This window comes from Carassius auratus, unplaced genomic scaffold (assembly GCF_003368295.1).
Source record: "Carassius auratus strain Wakin unplaced genomic scaffold, ASM336829v1 scaf_tig00031263, whole genome shotgun sequence".
Taxonomy (NCBI): Eukaryota; Metazoa; Chordata; class Actinopteri; order Cypriniformes; family Cyprinidae; genus Carassius; species Carassius auratus.
Genome location: NW_020525907.1, coordinates 45336 through 63668, shown reverse-complemented (window position 1 = coordinate 63668; position 18333 = coordinate 45336). Strand labels below are relative to the sequence as shown.

Genomic DNA, 18333 nt, shown 5'->3' with positions numbered 1-18333 from the left:
AAATTTTAAATCGGTTCGTCCCGATTGACTTCGAATCTTAAACGACTCGTTCAGTCTGAGCCGGTTCAATGATTCATTGAACAGAACTGTTCTAATGATTCAAATCAAAAGAACTGAGCTCTCGACTCCTGGACGAATCAGACAGCTGACAAACATCATACACGTAATATTCTGCACTGCGACTTAAAAGACAGCTTTTCTGTCGGTCACCACATTATTTCGTTCAGTCAAAACACGGAAGAATATGAAATTCCTAGCGTAATAATACATTTTAATTTATGAACACCGTTCAGTCAGAGCTGCTAAGTTCCACGTTAGTTCTTCAACTCCTTCTGCTTACTTGACATATTCAGCCTAGCTGTTTTGCACTGGTTAATGTAGGCGGAGTTTACGTCAAAGTGCCTTCCAAAACAAGGAACGAGTGTCGGCATAAGGGCAGTCAAGTCTGCTACCCAGGAGAAGAGAGACGGACACCTGCGATGATTTCATAGACAGCTTTCTCCGTTGTTGACATTAAAGAGGTAACGTTGATATTAAAACCGGAAGTTCTGTTTGAATGGTCTTGATAGTAAAAAAAAACGTTACTACTAGTTCATCTGCGCCTACAGCAACCCTGGTACTGAGAAATTCAAGATGGTCAATGGCTGTGTATTCCTGATTGGGATGCTGTTATACTTCTTTTTTTAACAGCCACAGCAGCAAATAAAGTTATTTCGGTATGTTTTGGTGTTCCCATTGGTGGCTTTGTTAGGATGAGCTTCCATAAACTAGAGAACCAGTTTGTGTTTTTTAAGTGTTCACTGGTTACTTGAATGCATATTAGAGACATATTGAATGAGGATCAGCAGACTATGGTTTGAAAAGTTTTTCTGTTGGTCTAATACCAATGAATATCTTCAGTGTTGTGGAGGAGTCATGGTCAAAATCTTGGAGAACTCTGAAGGTCCCTTACAAATGTGTTCTATCATTACTGTACTCTTTTAATTGCTAAAACCATTGCTGGAGAAATGCGTGCATGATCACCTGATCATGAACCTATTGTTTAATAAGAATTGTTTACTGGCCACCTTCTTTAGTTGTACCACAACCCTTGAAGAACATGGAAGCATCTGAAGAGACCATAAGAATGACTCCCGTTCCTCAGAGCAAAACATGTCTACAGAATCAGGACACACACATATATCAAGAGAAAAAAACATCTGCACAAACAGGTAAGTACTACATCACACAGGAAACAGAAAAAAGCTTCCTATATTTTTAGCTTTTGATGTCAAAGTCTGTGCATCCAGTCAAACTTGACTAAAACAGTTTATATCACTTGGAAGAAGTAAAGTGTACATTTCCCTGTTATTTTCATAATTAATTATTTGTGGTAAAAAAAGTAAAATTAGAAGTTATTTTTGGTATGAAGTAGTCATGAACTAACAATGACTAGTAATGACAATTTTCCTGATTATCATAAACTCAAAATTAAAATCTGTGTGTGGTGTGTGTAACTTGGTTAGGAATGATAAAGGTATTTTAAAACATGTTATTTAATACAAATAATAGCTTAAAGGGGTCGTATGATGCTGATAAAAACAACATTATTTTGTGTATTTGGTGTAATGTAGTGTGTTTATGCAGTCTAACATTCAAAAAACAAATTATTTTCCACATTTTCCATTATTGTTTCCTCTCTATGCCCCGCCTTTCTCATCGGTCTGAAAAGCAAGGTGTGGCTCTGATTGGCCAGCTATCCAGTGCGTTGTGATTGGCCGAATACCTCAAGCGTGTGACAGAAATGTTACGCCCCTTAACATATTTTGATGCCCTGTCTGGCCAGAGCAATGAGACATAAACATAAAAAACCATTATAAACGTGATATAAAACATAATTTCTAGTCGTGTCCTCTTTTGGAAGGCCAAACAAAGTAGTTTTTGCTTTCTCAACAAAACAGCGTCACACACTTTGGCCTTGAGAACAGCGCGACCGGCAGATTCTAGGAAGGAGCGTCTGCTGGGATTGCGGCAACCACATGTGACGACCCCGGGCTGGACTCAGCTTTGTCCATGGTGAGAGCCGATCCGGCGATCCACAGTTCAAAGTTGATGTGTTTCCTCAGTGACCAGCATGGATCAGCTCCAGGCATGACGAAGCGGATATTGTCCTGTTTTTAGAAGCCCAAACAATGTAGTTTCGCTTTCATAGTGAAACAGACAGCGTCTATACGACATGGCGGCAGCGGCGGCAACAACAATACTACAACGAGAATAAAAGGTACGCTTTCTTTATTTGCGTGAATATCTGGGCGGTCTTATGCAAATTTTCCACATAGTGACATAGAGATGTGGGGGCGTGTTAAAAGGAGACGTTTTAGGGGGGTGTGGATGAGTCTAACTTTTATAAAGAATATCTCTTTGGATTTGAGACTTTAGTCTTTGCAACTTTACAGAACTTCTTCATGCACCAAGAGTTTGTAACACTCCAAAGAGAAATTGAATTTGAAAAAGCATCATATGACCCCTTTAATGAAACCCTGTAATTATAATTGTAAATTTCTTGTGATAGCTGTGATGAAGCAGTCATATATACTCAGGTATATTATAGTTAATTAAATGGGATCACAAATCCAGTCTTAAGTGTAAATTTTTCAAAATTGAGATTTCTACATGATCTGAAAGCTGAATAAATAGGCTTTCAATTGATGGATAGATTTTTATTAGGATAGGACAATATTTGGCTGAGATACAGCTATTTGCAAATCTGGAATCCGAGGGTGCAAAAAAAAAAAAGGTAAATATTGAGAAAATCGCCTTGAAAGTTGTCCGAAATTAATTCTTAGCAATGCATATTACTAACCAAAAATTACATTTCCTACATGGTATGAAAAAAATTAAGGAAATTATATTTACTAATTATCCTAATGATTTTGGCATAAAAGAAAAAATTATAATTTTGACCAATAAAATGTATTTTTGGTTATTACTAAATTTTTGGTTATTACTAAAATATACCCCAGCAACTTAAGACTGGTTTTGTGGTCCAGGGTCACAGATGTGATTAATGTGCAGACTGTTTTATCATTCATCTGGGATGTCGATGATTATAATGTCTGCAATACAGCAATTCAAACACTTGCCAGTGCTTACTGTAAAATTGTTTGTACGCTGAAAAAAAGGCAGTAAATGCACTGGTAATTTAAAAAAGCTCTGATAATTTTGAGCCATAAATTTTACATAGCACATTTTCCTTTAACAGTAAAACACAATTAAGTGCAGTGCAAAATTCAAAATACAGATAAAACACCTGTAAAAATCAATTCAGAAAATTGCTTCAATTTAATAGTTTTTATAGATTTTTACAGCATAGGCAAGCATGGAAGAAGCCTTGAAAACCAAAGCCATGTGAGCTTGTGTATGATGATTGCAGTGAACACAATTAAGTGATTCAATGATGACTCATGAGAAATTCATGTGATGATTTTTGTTACACTGAATATTCATAGATATTTTGTATTTTTTGTATATTTTAGAGATATTTTGTTTTAACGGTGCCAGTATACAATCAAAATAAGTATACGGGTGCTGTTGAATTATATGACTACATACCCATACATACATTTGTGTGGTGCTTGCACATTTTGCTGTATATATATATATATATATATATATTGTACTCTTCCTTCTCTCTCTGTAGGCAGTGGTGCAGCACTGGTGTTGTGTTCTGTGTCTGTGGCCTGCTTGAGTGGGTTGATGATGGGCTATGAGATGAGTCTGATATCAGGAGCATTGCTTCAACTCAGGGAAATTTTGATTCTCTCCTGCCCGCAGCAAGAGCAAGTCGTTGGGTCTCTTCTGTTTGGAGCCTTCCTTCTCTCCCTGGGTGGCGGCACCATCCTGGACCGCTACGGACGGCGGTTCTCCATCATCCTCACGGCGCTGCTGTGTGTGTTGGGCACACTTCTGAGCGTTGTGTGTGGTGTCATTTTTGGTTCTAGTAGTTGGGCGGATGCTTGTCGGCATGGCGGTAGCGCTATCTGGCACAGCATCATGCCTTTATGCGGCAGAAGTAGCACCGGCCACCTGGCGCGGGAGGTGCGTGTGTGTGTACGAGTTGATGGTAGTTTTAGGGATGCTCTTGGGTTTTGGAATGAGCTGGGCATTCGCAGGGGTCCCGGATGGATGGAGGTTTACGTTCGGTGGCGTGCTGCTCCCCGCTTTGCTGCAAGCTGGCATAATGCCGCTTTTGCCACAGAGTCCACGCTTTTTGCTGGCCCAGCAGCGCGACAAAGAGGCTCATGCAACTCTCCTTCGTCTCCGTGCAGGAATCAGAGGAGTAGACGCGGTAGAGGACGAAATTCAGGCGATACGCATGACATTGGGTGCGGAGCACCTGCACGGCTTCCTGGACCTCTTTTGTTCCCGTGACAATATGCTTCAGAGACTGCTTGTTGGTGCTGCACTGGTTTTCTTGCAGCAGGCTACGGGACAGCCCAACATTTTAGCGTATGCATCGACTGTTCTCAGCGGCGTGGGCTTCCATGGGAACGAGGCAGCGACTCTTGCATCCACAGGGTTTGGAGTGGTTAAAGTGGCAGGGACCATTCCTGCAGTCTTTCTAGTGGACAAAGTGGGACCTAAAGTCCTACTATGTGTTGGAGCTGTTGTCATGATGTTGTCAACAGCAACACTGGGGGCCATTACTTTGCAAAGTCACACACATGTTTCAAGCCTATGCAGAGGCCCCGTTAATAAAGCAAACCTAACAGTATTTGGGATGGGAGAAGAGACTGATTTCCAGACAAACAGTCCACTGGGTTTATACCAGCCTTCTTACAGTGAACTTCAAAACAAGCACAAAACAAATGTTTTCCTCTTTAATGACACTAAGGACCATTGGATTTTAAACTATACTAATGATTATAGGACAACATTTATGGAACTGGCTAAGGGTTCTGAGAAAGACAGCTCCAAAATTGCACTTCGGTCTCTTCATGTTAATGAGGTTGTCGCCCTCTCTGAAATGGATCTCTCTGGTCAGCTTGCTGGTTTATGTAGCAGGATTTTCCATCAGCTTGGGACCAAGTAAGATTCAGTCACTGTTCACACTGCCACATAAAACAAAAATGTCTTGTTAAAGGAATAGTTTCACCCAAAAAATGAACAGCGCTCTTTTGCCCCTGTGTATTCGTTCGAAAAGGTTACTACTCTCCTGTGAACCGCTGTTAACTGCTGTGATTTAATCAGTTCATCTTAAGAACTGGATCAGTCCTTATTATAAGCAAAATTTTTAAGTTAATTCATTAAAAACATCTGACTCAAAATAATATTTTATGGAGCTTTGCAGCCCCAGTGCCAATTCGCTTTCTGTAATGAAAAAAGATGCCAGATAATATTCAAATATTTAGAAGAAAGGTAGTCAAGCAGCGTTTGGAACAACATGATATTGATTGAATGGTTTCTTTTTTAGGTGAACTATTCTTTTAATGTTGCATTTCTATGAAAAGCATATGTTGCAGATTTTTTATTTTTACAAGCTGTTTTGTTTTTTCATTATCTCTTGCTTTTTTAAACCAAATGTAATTATCAATCTGCAGTGGTTCATGTGGTTTTGAGTGCAATCTTCCCAACTGGCATCCGTGGAAAGGCTGTGTCCGTCATCTCTGCCTTTAACTGGGCCACAAATATGCTCATATCGATGACCTTCCTTACTCTGACAGGTAACACACAAACACAGAAGGGGTTATGAGATCAGTAGGTCATGGTGACCCAGTTGTATTGCAGGGAGCAGGCCGCGTATTTATCAGAATCGGGCTTATGAAGTTCATCCAATAAAACCCATGAAGATTGAGGCTGTCTCTGTTTAGATAAGGAGTTAAATAGTCTTGTACTCTGGGTCCTTGATCTGACACTGTTAGGGGGGACATTTTACAATTAGTGAACACCACTATTAGTTTTTCTTAAAGTTAGTGGTTTGATTAAAGGGATAGTTCACCCAAAAATGAAATTTGATGTTTTTTCTGCAAACTGAGATATTTAATTCAAATTGTTGCAGTCTATAATGCAAGTCGATGGGAATCACGCTAAAACACAAAAAAAAAAAAAAAAAACCATACACCAAATTAAACCTTACGGCTCGTGACTGTACATTGTTGTGTAAAGACACAAAATGATTGGTCTGTGCAAGAAAATTAACAGTATTTATATCTTTTTTTTTTTTATCTAAGATGCACTGAAATGCATGAACTGTTTGAACTTCTTGCTTGCTTGCTTTATGTCAGATCGCAGACTTATAAGTGCATTAACACCACCTATCTATCGAATGGACCATTAACAATCTCCCTACAATCTCAATAAGGAGTGTGGTCCACTTGAGAGATAGGTGGCGGTAATGCACTTACTGTATAAGTCTGTGATCTGCCATAAAGCATGAAGAAGAAGACGCCTCATGCACAGACTGTGTCGAGGATTCGCAGTACAGTTAAAAAACTTCATAAATACTGTCCAGTTTCTTGCACAGACCGATCGTTTTGTCTTTACACATCAATGTACTGTCACCAGCCGCAGGGTTTAATTTGGGTTTGTTTTATGTTTTTTTTGTACGTTTTAGCTGTTGTTCCCATCCACTTGCATTATATGACTAACATACTGCAACGGTTTGAGTGAAATATCTCAGTTTGTGTTCTACTAAAGAAAAAGTCACCTACATCTTGGATGCCCTGGGGGTAACTTAAAAACTAAATTCCTAAGCCTAAGTATTACATTTAATACAAAAACTGTCTCTTACTTTTTGTGCTACAGACATGATTGGCATTATGTTTCTAAAAAAAAAAAGTAAGACAAGCATGACACTATAATGTCCCTCCATGAGTTATGTAAGAGCACAGTTCATTAAGCAATCGATCATTAACTAACTGGGTCAAAGGGATATGTTGTTTTGATTTGAAAAACAGTGGATTGATTATTAATGTTAGAATTTAACCCGGCATGTTGTTCTCATACCCTACAAGTGTTGCTTTAGCCTATCTTAAATTATATAAATCAAAGGTTTTCAGACAGGTCCAGGGATCTCAAGGGGGTCTATGTAAAATTTGAGAAAAAATTAAGCCTGTCAGTATTAACTGTAAACATTCTCTGGAACAATATTTGTTGTGAAAAGTGCACTGCAAATGCATTTGAATTAAATTAACATTACATAATAGGTGGTAGAAAAAAAAGATACTCTTAATAGAATGTCTTTACTTTTCATATATATTTATATATCAGATAAATAGATACATACATACATATGTATAATTTGCTTTGGCTTCAGTAACCTGTGTTTAAAGGCAGTCCGTCAAACATTCATTTACCACCCGTGGGGACGTTCCTGCAGAGATGGAATGAAAACACAAAGAAACACAAAAATACAAGCACAGAACAATAAACAAAACCGTTTTTGTAGCAGAAAGGAGTGCTTTTCAGAGGTGATTTACTGAGCTGTGTTGTGGTTGTAGAGAGGATCGGCCTGCCCACCGTGATCTTCTCCTATGCTGCTATGAGCTTCGTGTTGGTGGTGTTTGTGATTGTATTTGTGCCAGAAACTAAAGGCCGATCGCTGGAACAGATCTCTAAGGAGCTTGCCATGAAGTAAGCACAAACACTCACACTCACACACACACACACACACACACACACACACACGTGTGTGACCAGGATTTCTAAATTGCCTAAAATGTTTTGAGTTTTGGTTTTGTTATCCTCAAACTTGCTGAAGGTAGTGACTGAAAATTAGGCATTGTACATAATCAACCAATTTTGGCATGCAAGAAGGTGGGATCTACAGAGAACAGATGAATCAAAGCAAAAGCCAAACATATAATGTATGAGGACTGTAAAGTGCATGTTAACTGGGAAACAAAGCTAAAACCAGCTTTTTTAGACCATTTTAAATCCCAGCCATGACATGTCTGTGAAAAAAAGATGTAAGTTCACCCTGAATTAATGGAGTTTGCTCAGGCATCACTTTTATTATTGCTGTATGTATTAAAATTTGCCATGTAAGACAATTTTATTAATTAAAATAAATTATTATATTAATTTAATTAATTTAATATGTGAATGTTTTAATGCATTGATTAAATCTTAGATATTATATTTGGCTACAAATACACATATTTACAATGAAGGAGAGACTTGAAAATACAGACACTTGGGATGATACAATTTTTTTCAGCAACCTGTTCTACAAGTTCCCCATTCGGCTAAAAATGTCTTTACAATAGCGGTGTGAGGGTCAAAAACACTCATACACGTGATTTTACAATGTTTGGCACTTTGTCCCATATTGCATGCATCACTGACTTTTTGTTTTAAAGTGCATAACAAAATGATCTGACACGTGTCTTGTTTTGCAGAAATCACCTGAGCAGCAGACTGCTGACTCATAGAAGAAAACATGAAGCCACAGCACAACCCTCACAGGAGGAAAAAGCCCTCACAACTGTTTGACTCTTTACCTAGATGAAGAGGGGAGGTTCACAAGGGTATTTGCTAACAACAGGACAGCCAAGCTTGTTACTACACATTTCAAAGTATTGAAGAGATATAACTGATTGATGTTGTCATTGTGATAATTTAGCTTAATAAACCTTCCCATGGCATGATGGGTCAGTTGAGAAGAGTTTTTTTGTCAATATGATTCATTTGTATTCATTTAAAAAAAGTTTTGGTATTGACAGATTTATATTAAATATTTACAGCTGACTGTTATGAAACACTTAGTAAATTGTGCAATCATGGCCATAAGCAAGGCATGGCAAGTCAAAGCCAAATGCATTTAACTATAGTTAAGATTGTAGTGAATGACTTATCAGAAGTATGTGTGGCTTCACGTGACTTTTTTTACTAGCTGTTTTCGCGACAGTGTTTCAAACACTTATTGGACGAAGACATTATAGGTGCATCTCAATAAATTAGAATGTTGTGTTCATTTATTTCAGTAATTCAACTCAAATTGTGAAACTTGTGTATTAAATAAATTCATTGCACACAGACTGAAGTAGTTTAAGTCTTTGGTTCTTTTCATTTTGACTCAAATTTAACAAAAACCCACCAATTCACTATCTCAACAAATTAGAACATGGTGACATGCAAATCAGCTAATCAACTCAAAACACCCGCAAAGATTTTCTGAGCCTTCAAAATGGTCTCTCAGTTTGGTTCACTAAGCTACACAATCATGGGGAAGACTGCTGATCTGACAGTTGTCCACAAGACAATCATTGACACCCTTCACAAGGAGGGTGAGCTACAAACATTCATTGCCAAAGAAGCTGGCTGTTCACAGAGTGCTGTATCCAAGCATGTTAACAGAAAGTTGATTGGAAGGAAAAAGTTTTGAAGAAATATATGCACAACCAACTGAGAGAACCGCAGCCTTAAGAGGATTGACAAGCGAAATCAATTCAAGAATTTGAGTAAACTTCACAAGGAATGGAATGAGGCTTGGGTCAAGGCATCAAGATCCACCACACACAGAAGTGTCAAGGAGTTTGGCTACAGTTGTCGTATTTCTCTTGTTAAGCCTCTCCTGAACCACAGACAACACCAGAGGCATCTCACCTGGGCTAAGCAGAAGAAGATCTGGACTGTTAGCCAATGGTTAGCCAAAGTCCTCTTTTCAGATGAGAGCAAGTTTTGTATTTCATTTGGAAACCAAGACCCTAGAGTCTGGAGGAAGGATGGAGAAGCTCATAGCCCAAGTTGATTGAAGTCCAGTGTTAAGTTTTCACAGTCTGTGATGTTTTGGTGTGCAATGTCATCTACTGGTGTTGGTCCATTGTGTTTTTTGAAAACCAAAGTCACTGCACCCCTTTACCAAGAAATCTTGGAGCAATTCATGCTTCCTTCTGAGCCGCTTTTTTAAGATGCTGATCATTTTCCAGCAGGATTTGGCACCTGCCCACACTGCCAAAAGCACCAAAAGTTGGTTAAATGAGCATGGTGTTGGTGTGCATGACTTGCCAGCAAACTCACCAGACCTGAAACCCAGAGAGAATCTATGGGATATTGTCAAGAGGAAAATGAGAAACAAGAGACCAAAAAAATGCAGTTGAACTTAGGGCCACTGTCGAAGAAACCTGGGCTTCCATAGCACCTCAGCAGTGCCACAAACTGATCACCTCCATGCCACGCCGAATTGAGGCAGTAATTAAAGCAAAAGGTACTCAATACTTGGTTGGGGCTCATGTACAGTAAATTAACATACTTTCCAGAAGGCCAACAATTCACTAAAGATGTTTTTTTATTGGTCTTATGAAGTATTCTAATTTGTTGAATTGGTGGGTTTTTGTTAAATAAGAGCAAAAATCATCACAATTAAAAGAACCAAAGACTTAAACTACTTCAGTCTGTGTGCATTTCATTTATTTAATACACAAGTTTCACAATTTGAGTTGAATTAATGAAATAAATGAACTTTTCCATGACATTCTAATTTACTGGGATGCACCTGTAAGCGTGATACGTTTCGGTAAGTTGTACTTTATTTTTTAATACCCTTTAAAAGTTTATTCATGTTTTTTGTTTTTTTGCACTGTAGTAGTAAAGAGGAAAAGATTATCTGTTTACTCCCGCCAAGTGCTTCAAGTTCAGCTGAGGCTGCAGCGATCTGTCATGTGCAACATAGGAGCTTCAAACGACATTTGTTAGATATTATTAATAGAATCTGAAAAAATTCAGAACATAAATACTTTTCTTATGACTGCGTTTCAAGCGGCACATTGTGACTCGTTTTTGATAAATGTTTGTGCGGTTGAAATTAAACATGATAAAAAATATAAAAGCACAATCAAGATCAAGTTACAAATCTATTAAGAAAGAGGCAGTGGACATGTATTACTTTGTGAATGACTTGTGGGCCTAAATATGAGAAATGATGGGATATTACTCTTGCAGAGACATGGACACAATGACTTAATATAGGGGTTATTTTATTTTGTTCGTTATAAAATACAAAATTATTCACATATTACAAACATATGGACCAAAGACTCCTTCACAACCCAGAGTGTTCTTGTCCACAGCATACACCAGATATACATCACCTCCTGTTTAAATATGAAGTGTTTGCCCTTTAACTTCTTAATTCTGACTTATTAAATGAGTTGCAAAGACATCACTAGAATCAAATTTCCAAGAACTTTAAGTAAAATGTGATCCTTAAATGTCACTACTTGCCAGTTTTTACTTTGGTGTTCCATGCATTATATAATACAGTTAATTCAAGTGTTCATAAACTACACAATGTCAGCAACACAATGTCAATGCACTAATGGTCCTCTTCTGAGCTTTAAGAGGTCGTCATAAATCGCTGTGGGGTCCGAACACCAAAGTCAGCATTCAAAGGCATGACTCTGAAAACACACGACCCAGACCCGCTTGGACGTGAAATGGCAAAAGCTGCCTTGGAGACACATACAGTACAACAGTTACAAGCCTTAAAACATTCAATGATAAGGTGCTTTCATTTCAAACTGGTGCCTACGTGTGCGTGTGTGTTTTATGATCGTGTTTTCTGACACTCAAACAGCAGAGGATAAATCTGCTCCACTGCAGACGCCACACTTTGCACATTTGGTCCTAGAGAGAGGGAAAAATGGTAATTATCAATAAAATCTTACATTAGTTCAGCCTTTCTTTATACAACAAAGCAGGTTCTAAACAGTGGGTTCCATTCATCATTCATAGGTATATTTGTGTGAAAAATGTTTGCATGTGGAAATCATTAAATAATACTTCTTAAATAGGTCGGCATTTAAATAAAAACAAGCAAAATATATATATATTGAAAAAAAAAAGTGTAAAAAAAAATCAGACTTTTAGAAACAAGCCAAAATGTTTTCAATAATCTATATTAAGTCAAATATGCTACAAAATACAGCTGAAAAAAATATAAATATATACATATTTATTTCCTGCATATATAAGAACACTAGGAAAATTATCAGTATCATAAAATTAATAAAAGATTTTAAATCTTAAACAAATAAAAGGAGTCCAGAGCCTCATTGTAGCTCACTGCATTATATTTGCTCATTTCCAGACCTTCATGATCTACACAGCTTGAGTTCAGTGGGCTGCCTATAAAGTGCCCCATATTATGTCATTACGAATATATTGTCTTTCATGCAGAGTGTAATGTAGCTGTCTGTGCATGTAAATTAAAGAAAGAATCAATTCTGAACTCCCAAACAAGTCATTTATTCGAATCCCACTCCTGTGATGGCTACATTTGTATAATGCCTGTCTGACATAGGCTGGCGTCGAACAACCACCCTCAAACACAGTAGCTTGTTTGTGTGGTTAACATCATGTCACAAAGACGCTGTGTCCTACACTGTGAAAGTATATTTATTTTATTTTTACTTCCGAATGAAGAGGCTGCAAAGAATGAGTGGTTGACAATGTGGCTAAATAAGGAATACTTCTTTAACGTAAGTGACTAATGCAGTAATCTGCAAGATCTCTATTGAGGCAAGCACTGAAGTCTTGGTAATTTAAAATCACTAACTTGACCTCTATTGGTACTTTAAGTCTCGTCTATTGGTACTTTACATAATATTTAATTTAATACATTTTAAAAGGTTCTTCAGCGGTCCAGATGTTTGCAGTACATTGCAGCTAAACCCTTATTATGGTAGAGAAAATGATACTGAGCGTATGTGTTTGTTTTACCTGTAACAGTGATACTGCCTGTGGAAAACACCTGCACTGTACTCCTGAGGTTTTTAATCCTGTATGATGCAGCAGGATGGAGCTCGGGTTCATAGCTAAAAATACACACAAATATAGTGATGAAACCTGCAATCCAGCTGTTGGAGAGCATGTGGCATATTTTGAGATTGTCAATACACAATTTGACCAGTAGAGAGCAGTGTTCCTCTTTTATTTTTATTTTTTTTTTACACTTAAAGGGATACTCAGCTCCACTCCAAAATTTGGTCATTAATCACTTACCCCAATGTCGTTCCGTTAAAAGCCTTGTTTTTCATCAAAACATGATTTAAGATATTTTGGATGAAAATTTTGGGAGAGTTGAGACTGTCCGATAGACTGCCAAGTTAATTACACTGTCAAGGTCCAGAAAGGTATGAAAGACGTCGTCAGAAAAGTCCATCTGCCATCAGTGGTTCATCCGTAACGTTATGAAGTGACGAGAATACTTTTTGTAAGATAACAAATAAGAAAACAAAAATAACGACTTTATTCAACAATTCCTTTGTCAACAATCTCCTCTGTGTCTCTCCACATGACTGTATGCTCCTCTCTGCCATGCATCCTTGTGACACAGAAAAGCTGCATACGTAGAGGAGAGGAGACTTTTGACAAAGGAATTGTTTGAATTAAAGGGGGAGTGAAATGCTATTTCATGCATACTGAGTTTTTTACACTGTTAAAGAGTTGGATTCCCATGCTAAACATGGACAAAGTTTCAAAAATTAAGTTGTACGTTTGAAGGAGTATTTCTGTTCCAAAAATACTCCTTCCGGTTGGTCACAAGTTTCGGAAAGTTTTTTTTGAGTATGGCTCTGTGTGACGTTAGATGGAGCGGAATTTCCTTATATGGGTCCTGAGGGCACTTCTGCCGGAAGAGCGCGCGCTCCCGTATAGCAGAGCAGAGAGAGGCTGTGCACAGACAATCACTCATCTCAGCGCGAGTGTCGCGAAATGTCACAAAAGGAGTGTGTTTTTGGTTGCCAGGGCAACCCTGCACAGATTACCAAAGAAAAAACAGCATTAAGGGACCAGTGGATGGAGTTTATTTTTACAGAGCATCAACGGAGTTGTGCAAGCGTTTGTGTTTGTTCCCTGCATTTCTAAAATGCTTGTTTTACAAACAAGGCCCAGTTTGATGACGGATTTGCGTATCGTTTATTTCTTAAGGATGATGCAATCCGAACGAAAAAGGGTCACGATCGTGTGTTGGAACCGCAGGCGGTGAGTAAAACTGCTTCAAATATCTCTGCCTCCTTGTTAATGCGTCCGCCTCACATCGGAGACCCGGGTTCGAGCCCCGCTCGGAGCGAGTCCTTGCTGCTGCTGCTCTCGTTCAGTTTCAGCCTTCACAGCTGTCACAGCTTTCAAACGCTGTCAACGCAACTGGCGCTCGTGATTCTTTAGCTCCGCCCACACGTCACGCCTCCAGGCACTCGTGTTTTTCCGGGAAAAATCGGTACAGACTATCTTTCTCTTATGAATATAATAAAACTAAAGACTTTTTGTTATGAAGGATGCAGTACTACTCTATAGGTACTCAAGATTAACATGATATTGAGTGAAAACGAGCATTTCACCCCCCCTTTAAGTCGTTATTTTTGTTTTCTTCACCTACAAAAAGTATTCACGTCGCTTCGTAACATTACGGTTGAACCACTGATGGCAGATGGACTATTCTAACAATGTTATTTTTATGTTCTTTCATATTTTCTGGACCTTGACAATGTAATTTACTTGGCATTCTATGGGACAGTCTCAAGCCTCCTGGTTTTCATCCAAAATATCTTAAATTGTGTTCCAAAGATTAAAGGGGGGGTGAAATGCTCGTTTTCACTCAATATCCTGTTAATCCTGGCAACCAAAAATACACTTCTTTTGTGACATTTCGCGATGCTCTCGCTGTGATCAGTGAATGCCTTTTGTGCTCTGCTAAACGGGAGCGCGCGCTCTTCCGGCAGAAGTGCGTCAGGACCCATATAAGGAAATTCCGCTCCATCTAACGTCACACAGAGCCATACTCGAAAAAACTTTCAGAAACTTGTGACAAACCGGAAGGAGTATTTTTGGAACAGAAATACTCCTTCAAACGTACAACTTAATTTTTGAAACTTTGTCCATGTTTAGCATGGGAATCCAACTCTTTAACAGTGTAAAAAACTCAGTATGCATGAAATAGCATTTCACCCCCCCTTTAACGAAGCTTTTACAGGATTGGAATGACAAGGGGATAAATGATTAATGACAACATTTTCATTTTAGGTGGAATATCCCTTTAAGGTTCCTTTAGAGATGGTGTCTCTGACAATCGCCTGACTACTTGTCAGGCGAGACAAATTACTGTTCACAGCTGGTGTTAACATCTCAAATGTGCCTCCTGCGACTACTTGTGACTGGATTTCATTGAAGGGAAAGTCTCCGATTTCATCACTACATCCATTTACTGTTTAAACCTGTATTTAAGACTGACCAGTTGTCAGGTTGTCCCAAAACGGATGTTAATACCAAATGTAAAAAATTGAGCACGAGCACAACTTTTACATTTACAAAGCCAGTCAGTTGTCTCTTACCTGTTTTCATTAATACTGGCAATCCACAATACTATTCAAATACATGGGCATAGTGAAATTTTTTTGTCGTTTGAGAACACCGTGAGAGGAAACAATGTCTTACCTGGCAATAGGGCGGTTATTCTTAGTGAACTCAATGAGGCGAATTTGAAAAGGCAAGGAGCACACTGCCAACACATTGACAACCTTAAAGTCCGAGAACCTCACCTGCAGATGAGACAAATTCCATTTATACATCATTCAGAAGTTCTACAAAGCTGTTTGCAGTCGCACTTAATCAATTTACACACCTTGAACCCAATCTTCTGCAGGCAGCGGGCCAACCGTCGTGCACCTAGTTTGGCTTCTTCCTCACTAAACAAAAATAAACATGCATGAAATTTACCACTTAGCCCAAAAAGATTAGAGAAGACTAACAATTTCAGCAGCAGCACAAATAACTCTTGGCTTATTTAGAATTCTGAGATTTGATGAGCAGATTTTAGTAAGACCTTGTTGCTCCAGTGCAAATAATTTTCCCTGATGACCATATAGAGGCAGTGATACGCGGTTTCCGCAGCTTCATCAGGACTTTCTGGAGAAACATCCACAAAACATAAGCAACAACAGGAATTAATGATTAGTCATATACTGATTAATAGTATTGATACTGATGATTTCAAGCAAGGGGCAAAACATGATCGTATTTTTCATATATTATGCACATGTTGGCATCACATTACAATATTTTAAAGCTTAAAAGGAACAAAATGCATGCTTGGAAGTAAAAAAAATCACTAGACATGTTAAATGATTATGTAACAGAACTGAGATAGCAGAAAAACCTACTGGTCTTCAAAAAATAACATATTTTGGAATTTTTCACCAGCGAATCATCTCATTCTGTTTCTCAAATTTGTCAGCCATTTTCATAAATCTTAACCATCCAACCTTTTGCATAACCATTCAGTTACCTATTGTAGTAAACGTGATCAAACAAACATGATTTAAATGTACCATGTACATTTAAATAACCATGCATTTTAAATTTTGGAAAAAAATGAAAATACTAAAATCACACAAATTTTGAGATGAGATGAGGTTTTGAAAACCAAAATTATTATTTCTGTTTAAATGAATAGCATGTAAACCAAGCATATAGGTGCATAAGTATAAAAATTCATCTCCAAAGTCTAGACTTACTCCCTCTTCAGGCTTGTAGATGACATTAGACCCCTCTAGTCCAATGGTACGCAGGTTTAGATGGCACCTGGTTCTGAAGACAGATACGACATTGGAAACAATGATATCAAGCGCCACATCATTACTGGGTTCCATGGAGCCGCTGTAGATGTTTTAAGCTCGACAATCCCTTTACAGATGCATGTCACGTTACAAAAGAAAACCTGCAAAACACATAAACATAAGAATTCCAGGTGGTTTTACATTGCATTTTGACGTTAGCTTAAACTAAGTTTCATGTCTTAAATGACTTGCAACCAAATGTTTCTAGGTTTAATAACCACAACAGGTGGTGATTAATTAACTATGACCATTGTGCCCCAAACAAAGGCTCTTAACCCCAGCTTTTCCATGGGGAATGACCCCTGTGTGATAAATGCATCTGTTAAAATGACTACTTATATCATAAAGTGAAAAAGCTCGGAGATGCCTACTAGAAAAATATCAAAGCAGCTATTATTTTACATCTTCTCTATTTTAGCATACAAGATCAAATGACAAAACAATACGCTTGCAAAACAGTGTGCTAACTTAGTATATTTTATAACTCCTAACAAATTAATTTACATTTCAGGGTAAAACATTTTATTTTAGAACAAATTTTTCATTCAACAAACGTTTATCGAAAGCAACACAGGCAATTAATCAGCAGGAGACAACATTAAACGTGCACGCTAGCTATTTCAGCTCAAACACTAAATAACTGTTAGAAGAAACAGTTAAATGTCCATAAGCACGCAAAAGCGGCCATAAATTAGTTTAAACAACAGAGAGGTTTAGTTAATAACTAAGTGAATAAACAAACACACTGAGCTAATAAACTTTAACTTACTGATATGGTGCGTTCGAGAGAATTTTATTATAAAATGCTGTGAGACGATATTAAAACGAGTTTTTAAAGGTTTAAAAATCTTTATGAATAAAAAAAAATTGACGGTCTGAAGGGCAACAAAAGCGTCAACACACAAACAACAGACAACCGGCGATTGTTGTGAAGGATGCGTCAGTTCCTGCGCGAGATGAGAAACTGCCCGTTCAAACACACTACAGCGTCTCCACACGGATAGGAGAAGAACAACCACCCAAGTTTAAGTGGAGAGTTTATATTCTATTTTAAAAACGACGGACTGCTAGTGCAATCTTTTGGTACGAGAAACTTTATTATGTTCCAATAACAACAGTATAATTTGGATACTTAATCTTGAGACATGGGCCAAATATGTCGCAAAATTTACCTACCATTAGTTTTTAAAATGGCAGCATTTCCACCAGAAATTAATATTTCATGTGAATTCAAATGAATTAAATTAGAAGAGAGATTAAAATAAACAGACAACAAATATGAATCTTTAAAAACTCCATATGTCCAAAATAAAAATAATAAAACAAATAGATAATTTCTATAACACTTAAAAAAAATGTTTTATGTTTTATCAGCACATTTTGTGCAGACATACAATTTTTTTTTTTTTTTTTTTTAATTTCCTTTTTTTTCCTCCAGGCAGTATCAATCTCACCCAAAAGGTAATTTTTCCATTTCACCTGCTATGAGTTAAAACATTAACCTTTTTTTTTTTTTTTTTTTTTTACTCACTCATTTTAACATTTGAACGAATATATTGTCTTTCATGCAGAGTGTACTGTAGCTGTCTGTGCATGTAAATTAAAGAAAGAATCAATTCTGAACTCCTAAACAAGTCATTTATTACTTTTTTTTTTATTTACTTTTTTTTTTCTTCCAGGCAGTATCAATCAGTAATATAAGGATATGTATACTATGAATTATGGTTTTGTTGTAAACACC

General features: G+C 37.6%; 1 protein-coding gene and 1 pseudogene across 3 annotated transcripts; one reads left to right on the top strand and one right to left on the bottom strand.

Moving 5' to 3' along the window:
• Window positions 1-138: 138 nt before the first annotated feature.
• On the top strand, window positions 139-8644 carry LOC113080411 (solute carrier family 2, facilitated glucose transporter member 12-like; annotated as a pseudogene).
• Window positions 8645-10938: 2294 nt separating this feature from the next.
• LOC113080412 (TATA box-binding protein-like protein 1) lies at window positions 10939-17600 on the bottom strand. Of its 3 annotated transcripts, none has more exons than XM_026252587.1 (8): window positions 17362-17600; window positions 16491-16693; window positions 15800-15882; window positions 15599-15662; window positions 15412-15515; window positions 12700-12794; window positions 11510-11604; window positions 10939-11428 (listed from the first exon to the last, which is right to left on the bottom strand). In XM_026252587.1, the coding sequence occupies exons 2-7, from the start codon at window positions 16623-16625 to the stop codon at window positions 11525-11527; spliced, it is 561 nt and encodes a 186-aa protein (XP_026108372.1). In that variant the 5' UTR covers window positions 16626-16693; window positions 17362-17600; the 3' UTR covers window positions 10939-11428; window positions 11510-11524. The 3 variants fall into 3 exon arrangements, with proteins under 3 accessions (XP_026108372.1, XP_026108373.1, XP_026108371.1); XM_026252588.1 differs by having other exon boundaries at window positions 10939-11424; XM_026252586.1 differs by having other exon boundaries at window positions 10939-11604; window positions 17362-17599.
• Between the last annotated feature and the right edge of the window lie 733 nt (window positions 17601-18333).

Coding starts and splice junctions, on each gene's coding strand:
- LOC113080412 (XM_026252587.1), bottom strand. CDS start 16,625: ATGGAACCCAGTAATGATGTGGCGCTTGATATCATTGTTTCCAATGTC. Junction 15,663..15,799: donor ATTTGCACTGGAGCAACAAG/GTCTTACTAAAA, acceptor ATTTTTGTTTAG/TGAGGAAGAAGCCAAACTAG. Junction 15,516..15,598: donor TGCAGAAGATTGGGTTCAAG/GTGTGTAAATTG, acceptor TCTCATCTGCAG/GTGAGGTTCTCGGACTTTAA.